The 16,618-nt window shown below is 57.1% G+C and overlaps 1 protein-coding gene and 1 long non-coding RNA gene across 13 annotated transcripts in view; one reads left to right on the forward strand and one right to left on the reverse strand.

Moving 5' to 3' along the window:
• The window catches only part of ANO1 (anoctamin 1), a 133,009-nt gene that overhangs the window by 21,698 nt on the left and 94,693 nt on the right, over nt 1-16,618 (reverse strand). For 3 of the 12 annotated variants that reach the window (XM_074371551.1, XM_074371553.1, XM_074371549.1), the window contains 5 exons: nt 16,116-16,276; nt 7,723-7,805; nt 6,017-6,028; nt 5,326-5,397; nt 2,197-2,271 (listed from right to left, as the gene is read on the reverse strand). In XM_074371551.1, coding sequence (XP_074227652.1) covers nt 2,197-2,271; nt 5,326-5,397; nt 6,017-6,028; nt 7,723-7,805; nt 16,116-16,276 — 403 coding nt within the window. Of the gene's footprint in view, nt 1-2,196; nt 2,272-3,228; nt 3,307-4,678; nt 4,721-5,325; nt 5,398-6,016; nt 6,029-7,722; nt 7,806-16,115; nt 16,277-16,618 lie in introns of all 12 variants that reach the window. The other 9 variants (XM_074371556.1, XM_074371552.1, XM_074371554.1 and 6 more) reach the window with 5 other exon arrangements.
• Nucleotides 7,249-15,729, forward strand: LOC141578807 (uncharacterized). The gene is made up of 4 exons (XR_012509492.1): nt 7,249-7,896; nt 8,494-11,229; nt 12,145-12,315; nt 14,675-15,729. It is a non-coding gene; the product is annotated as an uncharacterized LOC141578807 (long non-coding RNA).

A 16,618-nucleotide genomic window follows, 5' to 3' on the forward strand; every position in this document is an offset into this window, starting at 1 on the left:
TTGCAGCTTGGAAGGGCTGCGGCTGGTTTGCCCCCGAAGGAGGCCGCAGTCACGGGAAGCTGCTAGGAAGCTTTTAGCCAGTAGCTCTGCTCTGCCCACATCTGCGGGCGGCTGAATGGTGATCACACCCTCCCGGGGAACGTCTGTTCCCCACACGGCACCCTGACGACAGACAGCCCTGTCGTGAGGCGTGGGTACCTCTCCCCGCCACCTCCCAGCTCCCGGAATGAGGGCTTTCCTGGGAAAACCCCTCGCTCCCGCCAGGATGTATGCTCCCCCAGCTCCCCGGGGATGGCACCACCCTGGGCTCGGAGACCCCCTCCTGCCGGCACGCGGAAGTGCAGACGGGGCCAGGTGCGCAGAGTGACTCAGCAAGGGCCTTCCTTCCCCGCGGAGGCCAGTGCGCCTCCGGGACAAGCCCCGCAGCAGTGCCCCTCCTGGGTGCGATGTCCCCTCTGGAAGGAAAGGGCCTCAGCGCCAGGGTTTGGCTGCTGTCTTCACAGCAGTGTCTCCAGGAGCAGGAGCACGCGGGCACCTTGTAGGTGACCATTGGAGGTTTGCTCAGTGAGTGAAGCTCCTGAGTGCAGGATGAAACTGTGTCTGATTCATCCGTGATGGGGTCACTGGTGCCTCAAGGGCCAGCGAGGTCCCTACCCACTGTCCTGCCTCTGCTGGGCGGGACTCTGTGCCCCCTTGCAGACGAAATGGCCAGCAAGATGCAGGCAGAGGTTGTGGGCAGGCCTTCTGGGAAAGCACCTTCAAAGACGGGCTGCCTCCACTAGCATCCATCTCCTTCCCCTTGGCCCTTCCCCTTCCTCCTCCTGGAAAGTGGAGGTGATGTTGGAGGTGGAGAAGCCATGTTGTGACCAAGAGGAACAGAGACACAGATTGTCAGAGAAGCCAGTGCCTGAAGGCATCACGGAGTTACCTGACCAGCCCTCAACTTTGATTCAAACTCAAAACTCTCTGAAGTCTATTCAAGGAAGTGATGTGTACACCTGAGGGCTCTTGTCCAAACTCCTTGCTGTGGTTCCGGCGGAGGGCCCAGAGCCTCCCCACCTCCTGCCACTCCCTCGCTGGTCCTTTCATGGTGACATTGCTTCTTTCAGGAGGGGCTGAACCCTGACGCCTGTCATCCTCAGGTTACCCTCAGCACCAAGCCTGGGGGGCACATCCCTCACAGCATTTTGGGGGGCCTGCTCCAGGGTCCTCAAAACACAGCTGGGCCCCCACCCAGAGTCACCTGGGCGGCACAGTAGCCCTCCTGGCTCCACTGAGTGACTGTGGTCTTGGAAGTCCCCATTACGACTTCTGTACGTCAGCCGAGTACGTCTTTACATCTTACCGTGTGTGAGAGTATGAGGGAAACCGAGCCCTCACTCTGCTTCCAGCTACTCAGGTTAGGGGTCCTCATGCCCCTTCGCCCCCAGCACGGAAAACCAAGACACCCCGCCAAGTTCACACGGAACAGTAGGGGTCGCGGGGCAGACTGTCTGCCTGGCGTCTGGCCCCCACACCTGCTGGCTGGTCACCTGGGGAGAGGGCAAGGCCTCCGGCCTCCGCTTCCTCACCAGCAGGCAGGGGACAGGCAGCTGTGAGGCCCCCGGGCCAGGCTTGAACTTAAAGCTCGGGGGCTGGACGAGGGGGCGGCCATCTCTACAGTGAGCTCGTGTGGCCCTGATCTGTTGTGGGGGATGAAACCATGGCTAACACGGACCTGAGGCCTCCGGGGCGCGGCCCAATCTGGGTGGGATTAAAATCCCCTAACTGAGTGCTGGCGATCTGTTCAAATCAGCAGTCCGTGCAGCCCAGTCTCAGACCCTCGGCTACCTGAGCAGCACTGTCCTGATTTTTGTCCTGCGTGTTACTTATTTAATAGTTTTCTTTAAAACGCCTCAGTTTTGTCTTAAATAATGTCTGTGAACTCTGGGTTTGAATGACTACACATGCTACTCTCAGAAGGAAGGATGTGTGTCAGGGACCATGTGAAACCATCTCACGAGCCCCGAGGCATGTGGAGTCGCCCTGGGGGGCCTGCGGAACCCTGGCCCCTTCCCATTTGGAGGATTGGTAGAATCCCCAATGCCGCCGCCCCGCCCCACGCAGGACGGGGACAGTGGCTGACCCTGCCCCGGTGAGCACAGCACGTCCCCTAGGGGCCCCGACCGCCTCCTTCCTTAGCCTTCCAGAACTCACCATGAAGATGATGGAGACCAAGTTGGTGAAGTAGGCTGGGAACCGGTCTCTCCAGGTCAGCTTCACCTTGTCTGTCTACAAGACGAAACAGTGCTGGGTCAGTGGTGGGGACCATCAGGGTGGAGAGACGAGTGTGCACCAGTGTGTGTATGTGCACCAGTTGTGTGTGCGCACATGTGTGTGGGCATGAACAACAGACACTCAAACACGGGAAAAAATAAAACACTGCAAGTGATGAGTGAATCAAACATCTGGCACCTGGGGCTTTATCACCTATGAAATGATGTTACAAAATGATAGGAAAAAACAGTTGTTCAAAAATGTGCGTCCTCTGTGTACAGGACGTGGTCATGCCAGAGGCGTTTCTAAATCAGACTCTCAGACCCACTCAGTCCAGGAGAAGTCTGTCTCTGGACTCTGTTTCTCAGCTGGAAGTCTCACTTCCAAGGCGAGAAGCTCTAAGATGTTTTCCTTTGCCACCCAGACCATAATAGTTATTTTCCTTTGCAGAGCAGGTTGAAACAAGCCACCAGCACTACAAGTTAAAACGCTGTCGGCTGCGTAGCAACGGCGGACGGCGGAGACACGTGGCCCGAGCCTCTGGCACCTGGAGGTCTGGAGAAACCTGATGTAGATGCTTGTCACTAACCTGGGATGTTTCAAGAATAGGGTGGGTTTTTAATGGGAAAATGCATGTAGATGGTCAAAGAATGCTGGCAGACGTGACACCCGAGGCCACACATTCCAGGGCGGGTGGCATGCGTGTTAATGAGACGGGGGACTGCGCGCAGGCAGCTGTGACATGCGCTTTTTGCACAGTCCAAAGCCAAGCTCCCCCCACGAACCCACCGTGGCCATGCAGTGACATCTCAACACACGTCACAGCTCACTGGTGCTGGAGGCAGGCAAAGAAACACGGATGTGAATGTTAAAAAAAAAACTACAGCAGTCAGAGTTTGTGGAAGAAAACACAACGGACTTTGGTCGTCGGCAAACACGCAAGACTCGCGTTGCCCCGAAGAGGAACAGTACCAATTTCACCCCCGCCATGGCTGTCTTAACCCTCTGCCTCCATTTGTTTGTTGGCTCCTCCGGAACATGCCGGCGCTTCTGGGGCGGGTGGACAAGAAAGCACCGTGGGGTGAGACCGCGGGCCCAGCCCCCACTGCCCCCTTGGCAACCAGCACGCCCCCGGCTGAGGCTGACTCAGGCTCTGGGCATCTTAAACCAGTGAGATGAGCCACCTTCTAAAGAAAGACTGCAGCAAAGGTAAGGGCCACAGAGACTCCAGCCCGGGAGCTCAGTGCCCCGTGGGGCCCCTCTCACCAGGTGCATTTTACGCAAAGACACGATTACTCTGAGCATCTGACACCAACATGAAGGAAGCCACATCCAGCATCCTAACACACCAATCGAGGGGTGGACCTTTTAAATTTTTCTCTTAAACGAATTTGGTGCCATAGCTGGGGGAAAAATTAAAAGCACTAAGTAGCTGTTGGGAGCCAGTGAAACGGATGAAGGGTGAGGCTCCCCCCGGAGGCATATGGGGCCTGGGGTCACCATCAGAGGCTGGCAAAAAACGAACCCTTACCTTTGTCGCTCTTGTGATTAAAGAGCTCAGGACAAAGCCAAGAAACAGGGTGACTGGGAACCTGGGAAGGGCTCCCAGTGTGGCTGCCCAGGCCCAGCGCTGGGGCCTGGTTGAGCCCCTGACTTGAGCGGATGCAATGTGGGCCACTAAAGCCCCTTCCTTCTTAGGAAGGAATAAAATCCCATCCACACTCGTGCTAAGAGGGACCGCCATAAAGCGACAGGGTGGACTGTCTTGGGGTGAGGATGCCGCACTGCACATAGGGTGCGGCGGCCCACAGCGGGGGCCTGGGGGCTTCAGAGCTGCGGCGTCAGGAGAGGAGACACAGCCTGGGGGGCGGATGGAGCCGTTGGTTCCAGGCTGCCGGGCGGCTGCTCCGAGGGCAGCATGCACTGGACAAGCAGATGTTCTGACAGAAAGACTGTCTGCTCATTGCTGGTGAGGGCTCGCGCTCTGATGGTTATGTTCTCTGCACCCCTAGTCCTATTCTGACTCTAAGAGGGAAATGCACCCCCTTTCTGGCCGCAGGAGGACTGAGCTGGGTTTTGGCTGTGTTATGGGAACTGGGGCCCGAGAGGAGCTTTGGCTGCATCCACTTTGCCCCCCTAGATGGGATTTTGGCGACTGGGACCCCTGGCCACTTTGCACCAGCAAACTCCGTCCACGTGACCCAATGACGAGAAAAGATAAGCCCAGCGGTTTGCTGTGGTCAGTTTCAGAGGCCAAGGGTGCAGGTGTGACACCGAACCGGGAGCTGGTAGAGCCTCGTGCCTCTGTTCCCACCCCTTCAAGAACTGACTTTCCAGCCTCAGTGAGAGGCTGGCAAGGGCCCGGGGACTCGTGCTTGTCCCATGTTTAAAAAAGACCTTCGTTAAAAAAATAACCAAGCACCTCCAGAGGTCTGCGAGAATTCAGGCTGCGACCAGGAAACCGCTGATTTCAATGAGAGGTTTGGAGAGAAAGAAAGGCATTTATTATTCAAAGGTGATGGCCTCAAGAACATCACAAAACACTTCCCTCTCATTCTCATCATCTGTGAGTGAAACAGGGAACTGGCCATCTGCTCGGGGCCGCTGTTCGGGCGAACCTTTCTATCCGTCATTCAACACAGAACACGAGTACTGGACGCAGTGACCACTGGGAGCAAGGAAGCTGCAAAGCTACTCAGTTCCTGATGTTGAAATGTTGGCTGAAGTCTGAGGTCACCCTCAGGATGGATGGAGAAGTCAGATCTCTAGCAGGGTTTGACAGATTCGGACCCTGCTTGTTTTTGTGAATAAAGTTTTATTGGAACATGGTCCTACCCACTTGTTACCCTGTTGTCTACGGCGGCTTTCATCCTTCGGTGGCAGAGTTCAGTATCTGTGACAGAGGCCTGCAGGGTCTAAAACATTTACTACCTGGCCCTGCCTGGGGGCTGGCCCCTCACCTCTACTGTTGATGGATGGATATACAGTGCTTGCTGATCCCTGGTCTGTTCTGTGGATGAACATGCAATGTTTTACTGCTGGGAAGCCAGCTGTCAGGGGCCACCATACCTCTTTGTTTTTGGATTCTTTCTTCAGTGACTTCTCCAAAACTCTGGCTTCATATTCGGCTCTGGGATGGTCCTGTGAAGGAAACCAGGTCAGTAGGGAGCCTTGTTCATTGTGTCTGAGGTCCTCCACCCAAGCACACAGGGCAAATTCAGCCCATTCGTTCCCTCAGGCACCCTCTGGGGCCAGTTCCTAGCTGGCTGTTCGGACCATTTCCAATTCAGAACTCATCATATGTGGTCCGTCCAAGATTCTCCTCCTTATTGGGAACCTTAGCCCCTTGGGAAGGCCATAGAATCTGGCTCTGTGTCCCGGAGGTAGGTCAATCTGTGCCAGGACCCAGCCCACCCTGCAGCCTGCTTTCTCACTGTGAACACCCAGCCATGAACTGGCCCCCGAGAATGTTCTATCAGGAGCCGTGGGGGTGGGAAGAGACGGCAGGAAGTGTCAGCAAGCGGGGGCAGACCAGAGGCGCCAGGCCTCCAGGGAGCCCAGAGCAGGTCAGCGAAGGGCGCTGGAACGGAAGAGCGGGTTAAGAGAGACCCGGAGGTGGGGAGAAGCAGAGACCCCTGCCCGCAGTGAAGGAGATGCGCGGAACTGCTCGGCAGAGACAGCCGGACCAGGTGTGCGAGAAAGGCCCTCTCCCGGGGAGACAGGCTGCAGGAAGAGAGAGGAGCGACAAAAAATTCCAAACCTTGACAGCCTCCTTCAGGGACCAGAGACGTCAAACAAAAACAGAAAGATTTCATTACTTGTGTTGTTTTTTAAGAAACAGGCTACATCCTCTAAAAGCAATATCCTTCCGAACCAGGATGAAGGTAAGTGGGCACAGGTGGAGGAGGAGGCCTCGCGAAAGGCCGTTCTCTTTTAGGGTGACCGTGCGTATTGCTGCTGCTGAAGCTCGAATGTTCTAGAAAATCCCCAAAGGAGAGCGGGGCTGAACCGTTTCAGGCTCAGGGAAGGAGCACATGGGCCAGATGACTAGACACAGGTTTCCTCCTGCCCCAAAAGTGCTCCCTGGGGTTCACACGTCGTGGAGAGGCTGCGCCCCCGTCTCAGGTGGTTAACCCCAGAGGGGCCCCTGGCCAGCCGTGGGGGGCGGGCAGGGAGGCTCACCCTAAGGAACACACTCAGGCCCCTGGGGACCGCACGCGCAGTGGCTCCGACCACCACCCACGATCTAGCGCCCAAGCCGTCAGGGTGAAGAGATCACGGGGCAGGTCCCCAAGGGGTTGAACAAAGGGGACTGGCCCTGCCCCAACCACAGGGACATCATGGAAAGGTCTTTCTAAATCTACTTCTAAAATAATAAGACGACACTGCTTTTTGTTCTATTTGAATCTTTAGAATCTGCTCCAGTAGACGGCTGACCCAGTTCACACCACGGGGGACAGTGAGGACGCTGAGGCACAGAAAGGTTAAGCGACCTGCCCAGGTCACACAGTGAGGCGGGGCCGACTCGGGATGGCCTGGTCCCAGAGGCCATCTCGCCACACTGCTGTGCCTCTCCCAGCAAACGAGCGCCCTTGTGTGTGGACAAAACTGTCCGCACAGAGCCCGCAGAGTGGCTTCTCTGACCGCACTACGCCTTTGGCTGCTGAGGGGCCCACCAGCTCAGTCCCGGAGGGAGCAGGTGTGTGGGTGTCGGGGGAACACAACAGGATGCTTAAAAAAAATGTCGGAAGAGAATTTCACGCTCCAGTGAAGACGCACCGGCGGTTTCTCTTTAAAACCCTGAGCAAGAGGTTCCGTAACACGAAGCTGTGGTCAGCGCGGCCACGCCTCACAGCTCTGCTGTTTGTGGGACCGGTTTCCTTCTCGTTCCCACTCATCCCACGGGAGTCTGGCAGGAGCTGGCAATTTGAGATGGGACAACGGCAAGGTTCTGAGCAGCCCCGGGGAGGGGGCTCACCCGCCATCGCAGTGGTCGTTCGATCTCGAATGCCCAGCACGTGGCTTCCCTTTATTCGTGAAGGATCTGCCCCCACTTCTCAGCCAGGCTGAGGGCTGGCTCTGGGGATCTAGGGTTTGGCACCCGGGACAAAGGCTCACTGACATTCTGGGGGGGACTCAGCCTCATGGGTGGCGCCAATTCCCTCCCCAGACCCACCGGGCCGCCCCAGACATGATGAGATCAGCGTGGTGAGCTCTGGCCTGTGTCCCTGACTGCGCTGGTGGGCAGTGTGTCCATGTGAGCAGGGAGATCAAAACACTAGGACAGACAGCAAACGGTCACCCTGGCAACTGTGGGGGATTCCAACACGAGGGATGTGAGCTGAGAAGCCAGCGGGCGCAGCCTCGCCTGGGCTCTGCGACCTAGGGCTTTCATGGGAGTCCCCAGGAAGGAATGGGGTGTGGGCTGGGGAGGACACGGGGGAGCGCAGTGCCAAACCCACTCACCTCCTCCTCCTCGAAGCCTGTGAGGTCCCAGCGGTAATTGAGTCGCATCTGTTTCCGCTTCCAGTGCTCCATGAAGGTGGCGGCTGAGGGCAGGAGGAGAACCAGACAGTCAGGGGCTGAGAAATCCCACGGCATCGGATGACGTGAAAGCATTCTCCTCTTCTGCACCATTTGGTGAGTGAGGACAGCCAAGTGCTGGACCAAGAACATCCCACGAATTAATCCGTTCAGCCCTCCTTCTGACCCCACGAGGTGCGGATGATCACTTTCTCAGTTTCTCACTTTACAGATGAAAAAACTGAGCCCCAGGGAAGCTGAGTCCTGGCCAAGCTTACTGAGCCAGACGGTGAGGGGCTGGGCAGGCTGGTCCCAGAGCTCGTGCTCTTCCCCATCCTCCTCCACGATCTTGGGGACCTGAGTCACAGGTGGGGGTCCTGAGGTCAGAAAGCATAAGAGGTGGGCCAAGGCCACTCACTCAAGCTTCAAACCCTTGCATATGGTCTGACTGCTGTGCTGCACTCTTAGCCACTACATCCTGCTTTGTGTTCCCAACAGACTAAACATAATTCAAATACCACCTCCTCCAGGAAGCCCTCCGATCATTCCACTTGGTGTCAGGAAAGAAACCAGCTCCTCCTGGGACCCTCCTATGATTATTGTGTGGTTTAAATGAGATTAATACTTAATGTGATAGCTCTTTGAGCAATGCCTGGCCCTCAAACCTCACAGTAATCACAGGAGGAAGGCGTCATTCTTTCCCTCATTTTACAGATGAGGAAACTGAAGCTAAGAGGAATTACATGGCTTGTCTGAGAAGTGGTGGCGTCAAGATGGAAATACAACAAGACGTGGAACTTCAGTGCAAATTCCCCAGTGTCGTCCTTTACCAGGAAAGAACGTAGGCGCTGGCCCTGGAAGGAAGTGGGCCTGAATCTGACTCATCTGGTTCAGAGAGCTTTAGTCTGTATGCCCCCTCCCTGTTAAGGCGAGCTGAGAACAGGCCTCGGAGTCTGCGTGTATCTGTGCAGAATGCGTACACGTCAAACACCAGCTGCTGCACCAGCCAGGCCCAGCCGGGACACAGGAACCTCCTCGGTCTTTCTGACTGGGGTAATTTAAACCTGGGCTTGGCCGCACAGGCAGGGGAAGAGCTGAGAAGGCCAGCAGGGGACGGTGAGACCACCCAGCGATTAGCAACAGTAGGAAGTTGCTGCCAATGCAGTGGGTCATTTAGGGGCAGCGGGACAAGGGAAGGCGGTTACTGGAAACTGGAGCTTCCCAGAAGAAGCCAGGATCATGAAGGGTGCGCGTCTGGTGGGAGTTAGAGCCTTGGAGAAGACAAAACCTCCTCCAGAGACGCCCCGGGAAGCAGAGGGAGAGAAGGAGAAACACCCTGGCTTCTCCCTTTCTCCCGCCTTCTGATCCCCATCAGGGCTTCCCATTGGCTGAATCTTCCCAGAAACCAGACAGCAGAGCAGGGGAGCCTGGGAAATGTAGTTCCCTGTGACACAAGTACACTCCCAGCAGATACAGACTGAGCAGGGACTCTGGAGGGGCCGGGCACCTGCAGTGAGGCAGCGTGTGGCCGGTGGCGCAGGCCCATCCACAGTCTCAGCACCTCCTGAGAAGGAACATGTGAGGGTGTTTCCTTCTGCTTCTTGCAACGTGTCCTTTGGTCACTGCAGTGGAGGACCTCGGGCCCATTCCCACCCCTCCATCCACTCAGGAAGGCCCTTCGCTCCTTCACTGTGTTTCGACAGCTGTCCCTCTCTGTCCTCCTCTGCCTGCCCGTGGCGAGGCCGCCTTTGAGACCTCAGGCTCAGTGGGAGAGCCGGCCTGTTTCCCTCCCCAGTCTTGGCCTCCCTGCGTGCCCCCCACCCCCGCCTCCTGGGCCTCCCCCTCCCCCCACTCGCCAGTCTGCAGTGGGAGGACGCGCCTGCAGCGGGCTCTGTGCTGGTGGTTATCCGACATCAGTTACATGAGCCCTCGAAACCACACCATGCAATGAGAGCGACTGCCACTCGTACATTGACAAACGAGGACAGAGGCTCAGAGGACTCAATGCCATGCCCAAGGTCAACTGCAGGTTAACAGCAGGAGTGGGACTTGAATCTAATTCTATCTACCCCAGAGTATACACTTAACCACCTGATGGATCCTCTGCACAGATATTTGATTTTCTTTAAGGGAATAATAATAAAATCATAATAATAAACTTGATGATTACAGCAAAACTTGTATTACCATTTTATGGATAAGGAAGCAGAGGCACAGACAGGTTAAGTAATTTGCCCAAGGTCACACAGCTAGTCAGCTGGTATTTAAACCCAGGCATTCTTGCTCTAGAATTTTACTGTTAAATATCTTAAGATAGATTCAAGAGCTCTCTCCCAGAGGTATCTGAAGGCTGACCAGGACCGAGACTGGACGTGCGGTCACAACCTGGTGGCCATGGAGTGGAGATGGTACGTTGACAAGGCTCATTTGGATCAGCTGTGTTTAAGAAATGCAGACATTTTATATAAAATCACGAGTTTCCTGCTTTTCCTTTGAAACTCAGAAGCACTGGCATCAGAAGGCTGGTGCTGAGGAGTGACCATTGCTCTGTCAAAGTTTGGGCATAACTTCTTCACTCAGCCACAGACCCCACCATGCCCTGTCGCCTGGGCTCCATGGCGTGGAGTCTGCCCCGCCTGCTTTGGAGCAAAGGGATGGAGCTGTGATGTTCAGGCATGGCGGGCGGCGGGGCAATGTGAAGGCTCACCCTGAGCCAGGGGCCGTCCTGAGGTCTCAGCTCAGAACCGGGCATCCGAGCAACGTGAAAACCCACCTTCTACTGGGCAGGGCCAAGGCAGGCAGGGAGCCGACGGCTCCTCCTCTGCAGCTCCTGAGCTCCTGCTGCCCGGCCTCCTCCCCCTAGCCGTGTGGACAGCAGCGGGTCCTGCTGGGGTCCCATCCCTTCCCTCTGAGGTTCCCAGGCACGGTTCTCCTGGCTGACGTGCTAACCACGTCACACAGACTTCCCGCGACGTCCAGCCGGTGTCAGCGCTGGGCGTGCTCGGGGAGCCTCCTTCCAGCCCACCCCCAGGCCCTCGGCGCAGGGACGACGCACTCCTTTGCACGGATGGGTAAACAGACACCCCAAGGAGTCAGGTGACTGGTTAACACATAACAGAAACCTGGATCCAGGACTTCTGAGCCCAAGATTGGCCGGGGTTAGGGGTGTGGCTTCCCACCCCCAGAAGGACAAGCCGTGTGCAGAACCCAGGGCTACTAAAGACGTGACACGATGGCCTTGACCCCAGCAGCCAGACAAGGGGGCCAAAGAGACAAGCCCACCCCCCCGGCACTCCTGAGCCCGGGGGCAGCACAGCACAGCGGCCCGGGAGTGAAGAGGGGGCCCAGGCCAGGACGGTCGCGGGTGGTGAGGCTTCTTCCTTCCAACGTTTTTCTTCACCACGCAACGTTGGGAAGACACATCTGTAGACAGTAGCCCAGAAGTGGCAGGTGAGCGAAGGTCTCGGGATTGACCCTGGATCAAACCCAGGTGTAAGCTTGGGTGCAGGACTGCCCCCCGCCCCCCGCCGGCCTCAGTCTCCACGTCTGCACAATAGGTTCAGCAGCAGCGCCCACTGTGGGGCGTCGGTGAGCCAGGGCACAGCGCAGCCTCAGGCGGGACCCCCGCGTGGTACCCAGCTCACCCGAGGCGCCTCCACTGGGTCTCGTGCAGAGGCTGATCACAGAGCAAAGCATACGGTTGGTTCCGTTTACACAAAGCGTCCACAGTATTTACAGATAAATCCACAGAACAGGAAGCAGGTTGGTTGTGGCCGGGGGTGAAGGCAGCACTGTTTCCTGGGCACCGGGTCTCCCCTAGGGGGAATGAAACTGTGACGCTGGCACAACGTGGCGAGTGTCCTAAATGCCACTGAGCTGTGCACTTAAAACAGTGACTTCACCTGATGTGAATTTCACCCGAACTTAAAAAAAAAGTCACCGAACAAGGGGTACAGACTCTGCTTCCGGGTTTAAGACCCTCTGCCGGACGTGGGGGCCGCGGAGCACACGGGCTAGAGCCAAACACCCTTGTGCTTACGTGGGGGTGGGGGCAGCCTGTCCGCTTTCCTCTGGGGGTTCTCCGACGGGCCCGCGATATGCTGTAGCGGAACCCCCACCTCAGGGGCCCCGTGCCGACCTGCAATCTGCATTCAGAGCAAGCTCCGTGGGCGTCCCTGGTGCACACAGGCATCTGGACACACTGATCTGTCCACCGTTGGCCCTGTCCTTCCATCCATCTCTCACTCCATCAGAGTGGCTGGCCGTCCACCCTCCACCCCACCGCACACCTCTGTTCCTCCCGGGCCGCATCTCAGCCCGCCTCCCTTGGGCCCGGCTTGACCTGCCAAACTGTCTTTCCTCCAGGTTCGTAATTCTGGATGCCCCTCAGCTGGCTGCTGAACCCCCTTTTCTTAGCTCTCCTTCACTGAAGCACTGCTGCTGACACGAAGGCACAGCCTCGACGGAGGGCTCTGACCGATGCTGGGGTGCTTCTGCGGCCGCCCCGAGGACGGCCCCCTCTGCCCCGTCTCCACGGTGAGGCCCAAGCTCCTTACGGGAGGCGATCTTGCCTCCCTGGAACTCCCCTGCCTGGCAGTCCCGTGCCATGGGCCCCGGGGACAGACAGGGCTCACACTCCTTAAAACGTGACCCCCGAGAGCAGAGACCAGCTTCACTGACCTCTGCCTCCTGACAGTCAAACGCCTGCTCAGTGCACTCCTTCCTCTGGGAATGGAGGTTGGAGATGTGTGTCCGTGGGCTGCCAAGAGCCACACAGGAGAGTGAATGCGCCTGTGGGGCCCCAGGGGAGACAGGGTCCCCGCACAAAGGCCTCCAACCTGTCCTTTTCTCACTGACCCTCCTTATTTACCCGCCGAACAAGCATTCGCTCTTGAGCCGGCTGCTGGCCTCTTGATTCCAGCAGAGAATCAGCCTCTCGCTCCATCCCATCCAGCTGGGGTGACCCAGCCAGTGACCACCAACTCCGCTGGAGCCCCGGGCGCAGCCCCTGGCAGGGGAGGGGCTTCGATCGCACCCATCACCCCGTTAATGCTGGGGCTCTCTTTCTCCGGTCTTGCAGCCAGGCTCAAATCAAATAACCCTCTTTGTTCGGCATGGAACTGACAAGCTGTTAAAACCCCATTATTATGCCATAATTTCAGAAAATTGATCCTCCTGAACAGCTAAATGAGACTCTAAGTTGCTTTGCGTGACATCTTATTTGAGGCTTTGATATGTCATAAATCCCAGGCAGCGGGGGGCTCACCCAGAGCTCATGGCTCCAGGATGGGCGTGTCAGCCTTGGGACAAGCTGGACCCCACCGTGGAGGGGAAGCAAGATGAAAGCAGTGACCAAAGGCGACCCCCGGGGCAGTGACACGGCCCCATTCTGCCAGGAATAGGCTTGGGGTCGCTGTCACTGTGTGAGCAGAAACGTTAACAGCTGAAGGACAGACTCAGAAAGAACAGGTGGAGAAGAAACACCAGTGGGAAAATGATCCTCTGGAGGGTAATGAACAAGTAATTGAACAAGGGATTAAAAAAAACCTCAGCGTTGGCAAGATCTCTGCTAATTACGCTTGACAGCGGGTGTGAAAGGGCCAGGGGACAGGGGGACATACCAGCAGGGGCGGCGTGACAACAGGCACGTCTCAGGCCCAGCAGGCCCCTTCCTGTTGCTTCTGTCTTGATTTAGAATAGCTTCCTTTTTCCTAAAGTAAGTGCTTCACAGGAGTGGTTTGGCTTTTTTGTTATTTTTTCCCCCCAAATGGAGTGTGTAGATGGAACTGCACTTGACAGACAGGAACCTTTGTCGTCCCTCCCGGGGAGGTGGAGCTGGAGGAGGCAGGGGCACACAGCAGGAGCACGGCTCTGCCCGTTTCCCTGCGTCCTGGGTGTGGGAGGGATGGAAACATCTGTTTTTCTTCCAAGGCCGGGGCTGCTGGTAAGGGCTGGCCAACCCCTTTGGGGGTATGTATTCTGCACACAGTAGGTGCTCAGTAAAGAAGTGGCATGAGTGAGCTGGCTCTGTTGAGAGGATGCACAGAATCTAATGTTCCCTGCTTTGTGGGCGGGCTGAGCAGCATTACTGTCCGTTTGCCCCTACTGCCCACTCATGGTAACATCTCTGCTTCCCCAGAGGGGCACAGAAAGGGCTGGGGGATGCTTGGATGGAGAGGTGAGATCAGAGCTTGGACCTTGGAGGCTGGCAAGCCAGGGCACGAACCTGTCATGTTTATGATGAATCTGCCAGCTGTGTGATCTTGGGCAAGTTACTTAACCTCTCTGTGCTTCAGCGTCCTCATCAGAGAACAGCAGGGTTTCTCTCCAGGGCTGTCGTGGGGATCAGTGAGAAAGCCTGTGCAGAACTCTGTGCAGGCTCTGGAGGGGAAGGGCGCGTATGTGTCTGGAGGCAGACAGGGAAGCTGTTTCAGGTGAGAGAATGATTCTGAGGTCATCCTGTCAGGAACAAGCCAAGCACGAGTTAAGCACGCACATCAGCTGGACGTGGTCAGGAGCCGGCAGAGGGAGGAGAGCCCAGTGATCAAGTATTTGGGGCTGTGGAACCAGGAGGCTGGGGTTCAAGTCTCACCTCTGCCTCTTATTAGCTAGTACAACCTTGGGAAAGTGGCCTCCATTTGTCCATCTGCCAAACGGGTTAGTGAAGCTATTTCCCTGCTACAGTTATAGGGGGGATTGATGAGTCACCACGCGTAAGACGCTTAGGACAGTGCCTGGCATGCAGCAGGGCTCGCTAACTGAAGCTCGTGTCCTTTACAGAAGGAGATGAAGTGATGTAATTCACAGAGGCCCCCAAGCGTGAGGTGAAAGGTGAGATCTGAGCTCCAGTCTCCCAGAGTCCAAGCTGTTTTCACATTTTCATCTATCTCCATAGGCCTCCTTCCCGTGCTGTGCCGCCCTCGGGAGAAACTGACCTCTCACCATCACCTGCCCGACGGGGAAGTGGGAGGGCTGAGCGTCTGTCACGGAGCTCACGTGGGCTCCAAGCGAAAGCCCTGCCACTGTCCGCAGTCGGAGCTGGGCCAGCCTCCCTCCATCACCTCCCCGGCTGCCTCTTACAGTCGCCGTCTCCAACGCAAAATGAGACAAGAAAACCTATGTGATGCAGCAGGCCGACTGCACCGGCTTCTGAGTCCTCCCAGTGAGAACAGAGTCCTTCATGGCCCTTGCTGGCCTCTGGGGTCCTCCTTCCTCCCCTTCCCACCTGCACCTGCACCCGCAGTTTCCTTCCACAGGCCTGCACCCTCACCACAGGGCCTTTGCACATGCTGTTCACTCCTGAGCCAGCAGCAGCCCTCTCCGTTACTACACTTGGTCCCTCTGCCACAAATGCCCAGCACCCTGGCCCCCACAGCTCCGAACTCAGCTCCAGGGGCTCACACCTCTTCCAGGAAGCCCTTTCTGACTTCCCCCCTCCTGGGCTCCTGTGCCTTCCCTGTGCGCAGCTCCATCTCCTAGTAGAGGGGAGCCCCTGAAGACAAAGAATGGGGGTCTGGTGCCCAGGGTCTTCTCAGCACACGGGTGCCTAAATCCTGAATCCCCTGCCAGCAGAGACTGTACCACGGGGTCACAGAAGAGGAAACAGGCCTGTTTGCTAATCCAGAAACATCTGCAGAAATGCATCCAGCCATCATTTACAAGCCTCCCACGCCCCTCCCAAGCCTGAGTTGGGTACCAAGTGGGACCTGCATTTGGGAAGAATCCTGGAGAAGGAGTCATTTGCCTTGGACTCTGGGTGGCAGTGGAGTCCAGAGATTAAAGGCACAGGCTCTGGAATCATATGTTCACTCCTTGCCTTGGCCACTCAGGAGCTCAGTGATCCCAGGTGACTCACACTAACTCCCTCTGGGCCTTGGCTTCCTTATCTGTGAAATGGGCGCACGGACCCTGCAGGGGTGCCGGAGGGACAATGAGAGATGGGTCTCAGGGCCTGGCCCAGGTCAGCTTTCCTAGCATCGTCAGGGAAGAAGGCGGAGGCCGTGATCCGCTCCCCACAACCCGTTCTAAAGCGGCTGCCCTTCCTGGGCCAACAAATCCTGGACCCAGGAAAGAGGTCCCGTTTCTGGGAGCAAAGTATCCTCTCAGCCTTTTCATATGGGCTCCTGGCCAGGTTAGGTAACTCGTGAGCACCTGTGACCCAGCACAGACCCAGGTGACCTGCAGACCGAATGGGGGGTTGTTTCCACCCACTGTTCCTCCTCTGTGCATCCCTGGCAAATAGCCCTGTGGATCATCTCAAGGAGAAGAAGGGAACCTGGGGACCCACCCAGCATCGCCTCTGCCCCCAAGACACAGGGTGGCGGTGCTCCGCTTACCCCAGAGGGCCATGAAGACAGAGAAGAAGACGGTGGCGGGGTTGTCGAAGAGGTGGCTGGCGCGGGCCGTGGCACAAGCCGAGCTCATCTTCCAGTAGCTGCAGGTCTTGTCGCACAGAGGACACATGGTGATGTTGTGTCTCTGGTCGCACATCTCCATGCTGGAAGAGAGGGAGCAGACCAGAGTCCCTGGGCCAGGTGGGCCGCTGGGGCGGGAGGAAGGGCTGGGGGTCCTCGCCACGGTGGGCGTGGGCCGGCGCCCAGCCAGCTGCAGCCAGGTCCACGTCCTTCCTCCCATCCAAGGCCAGCCTCCACGACTTGTGACCAGTGCCACCACGCAGGGCCCCCAGACCAATCTCCCACTTTGCTGTCACCTGCTTAAACTTAATGATTTCTGAGCGGGTCCCTGCATTTTTATTCTGCAAGCGACCTACACTTTCCGCGGGCGGCCCTGGGCATGGACCTGCCTAGACTTGCTGTGTGGCCGGAGAGGCCGCCTGAGT

Source organism: Camelus bactrianus, chromosome 10 (genome assembly GCF_048773025.1).
Source record: "Camelus bactrianus isolate YW-2024 breed Bactrian camel chromosome 10, ASM4877302v1, whole genome shotgun sequence".
Classification (NCBI taxonomy): domain Eukaryota; kingdom Metazoa; phylum Chordata; class Mammalia; order Artiodactyla; family Camelidae; genus Camelus; species Camelus bactrianus.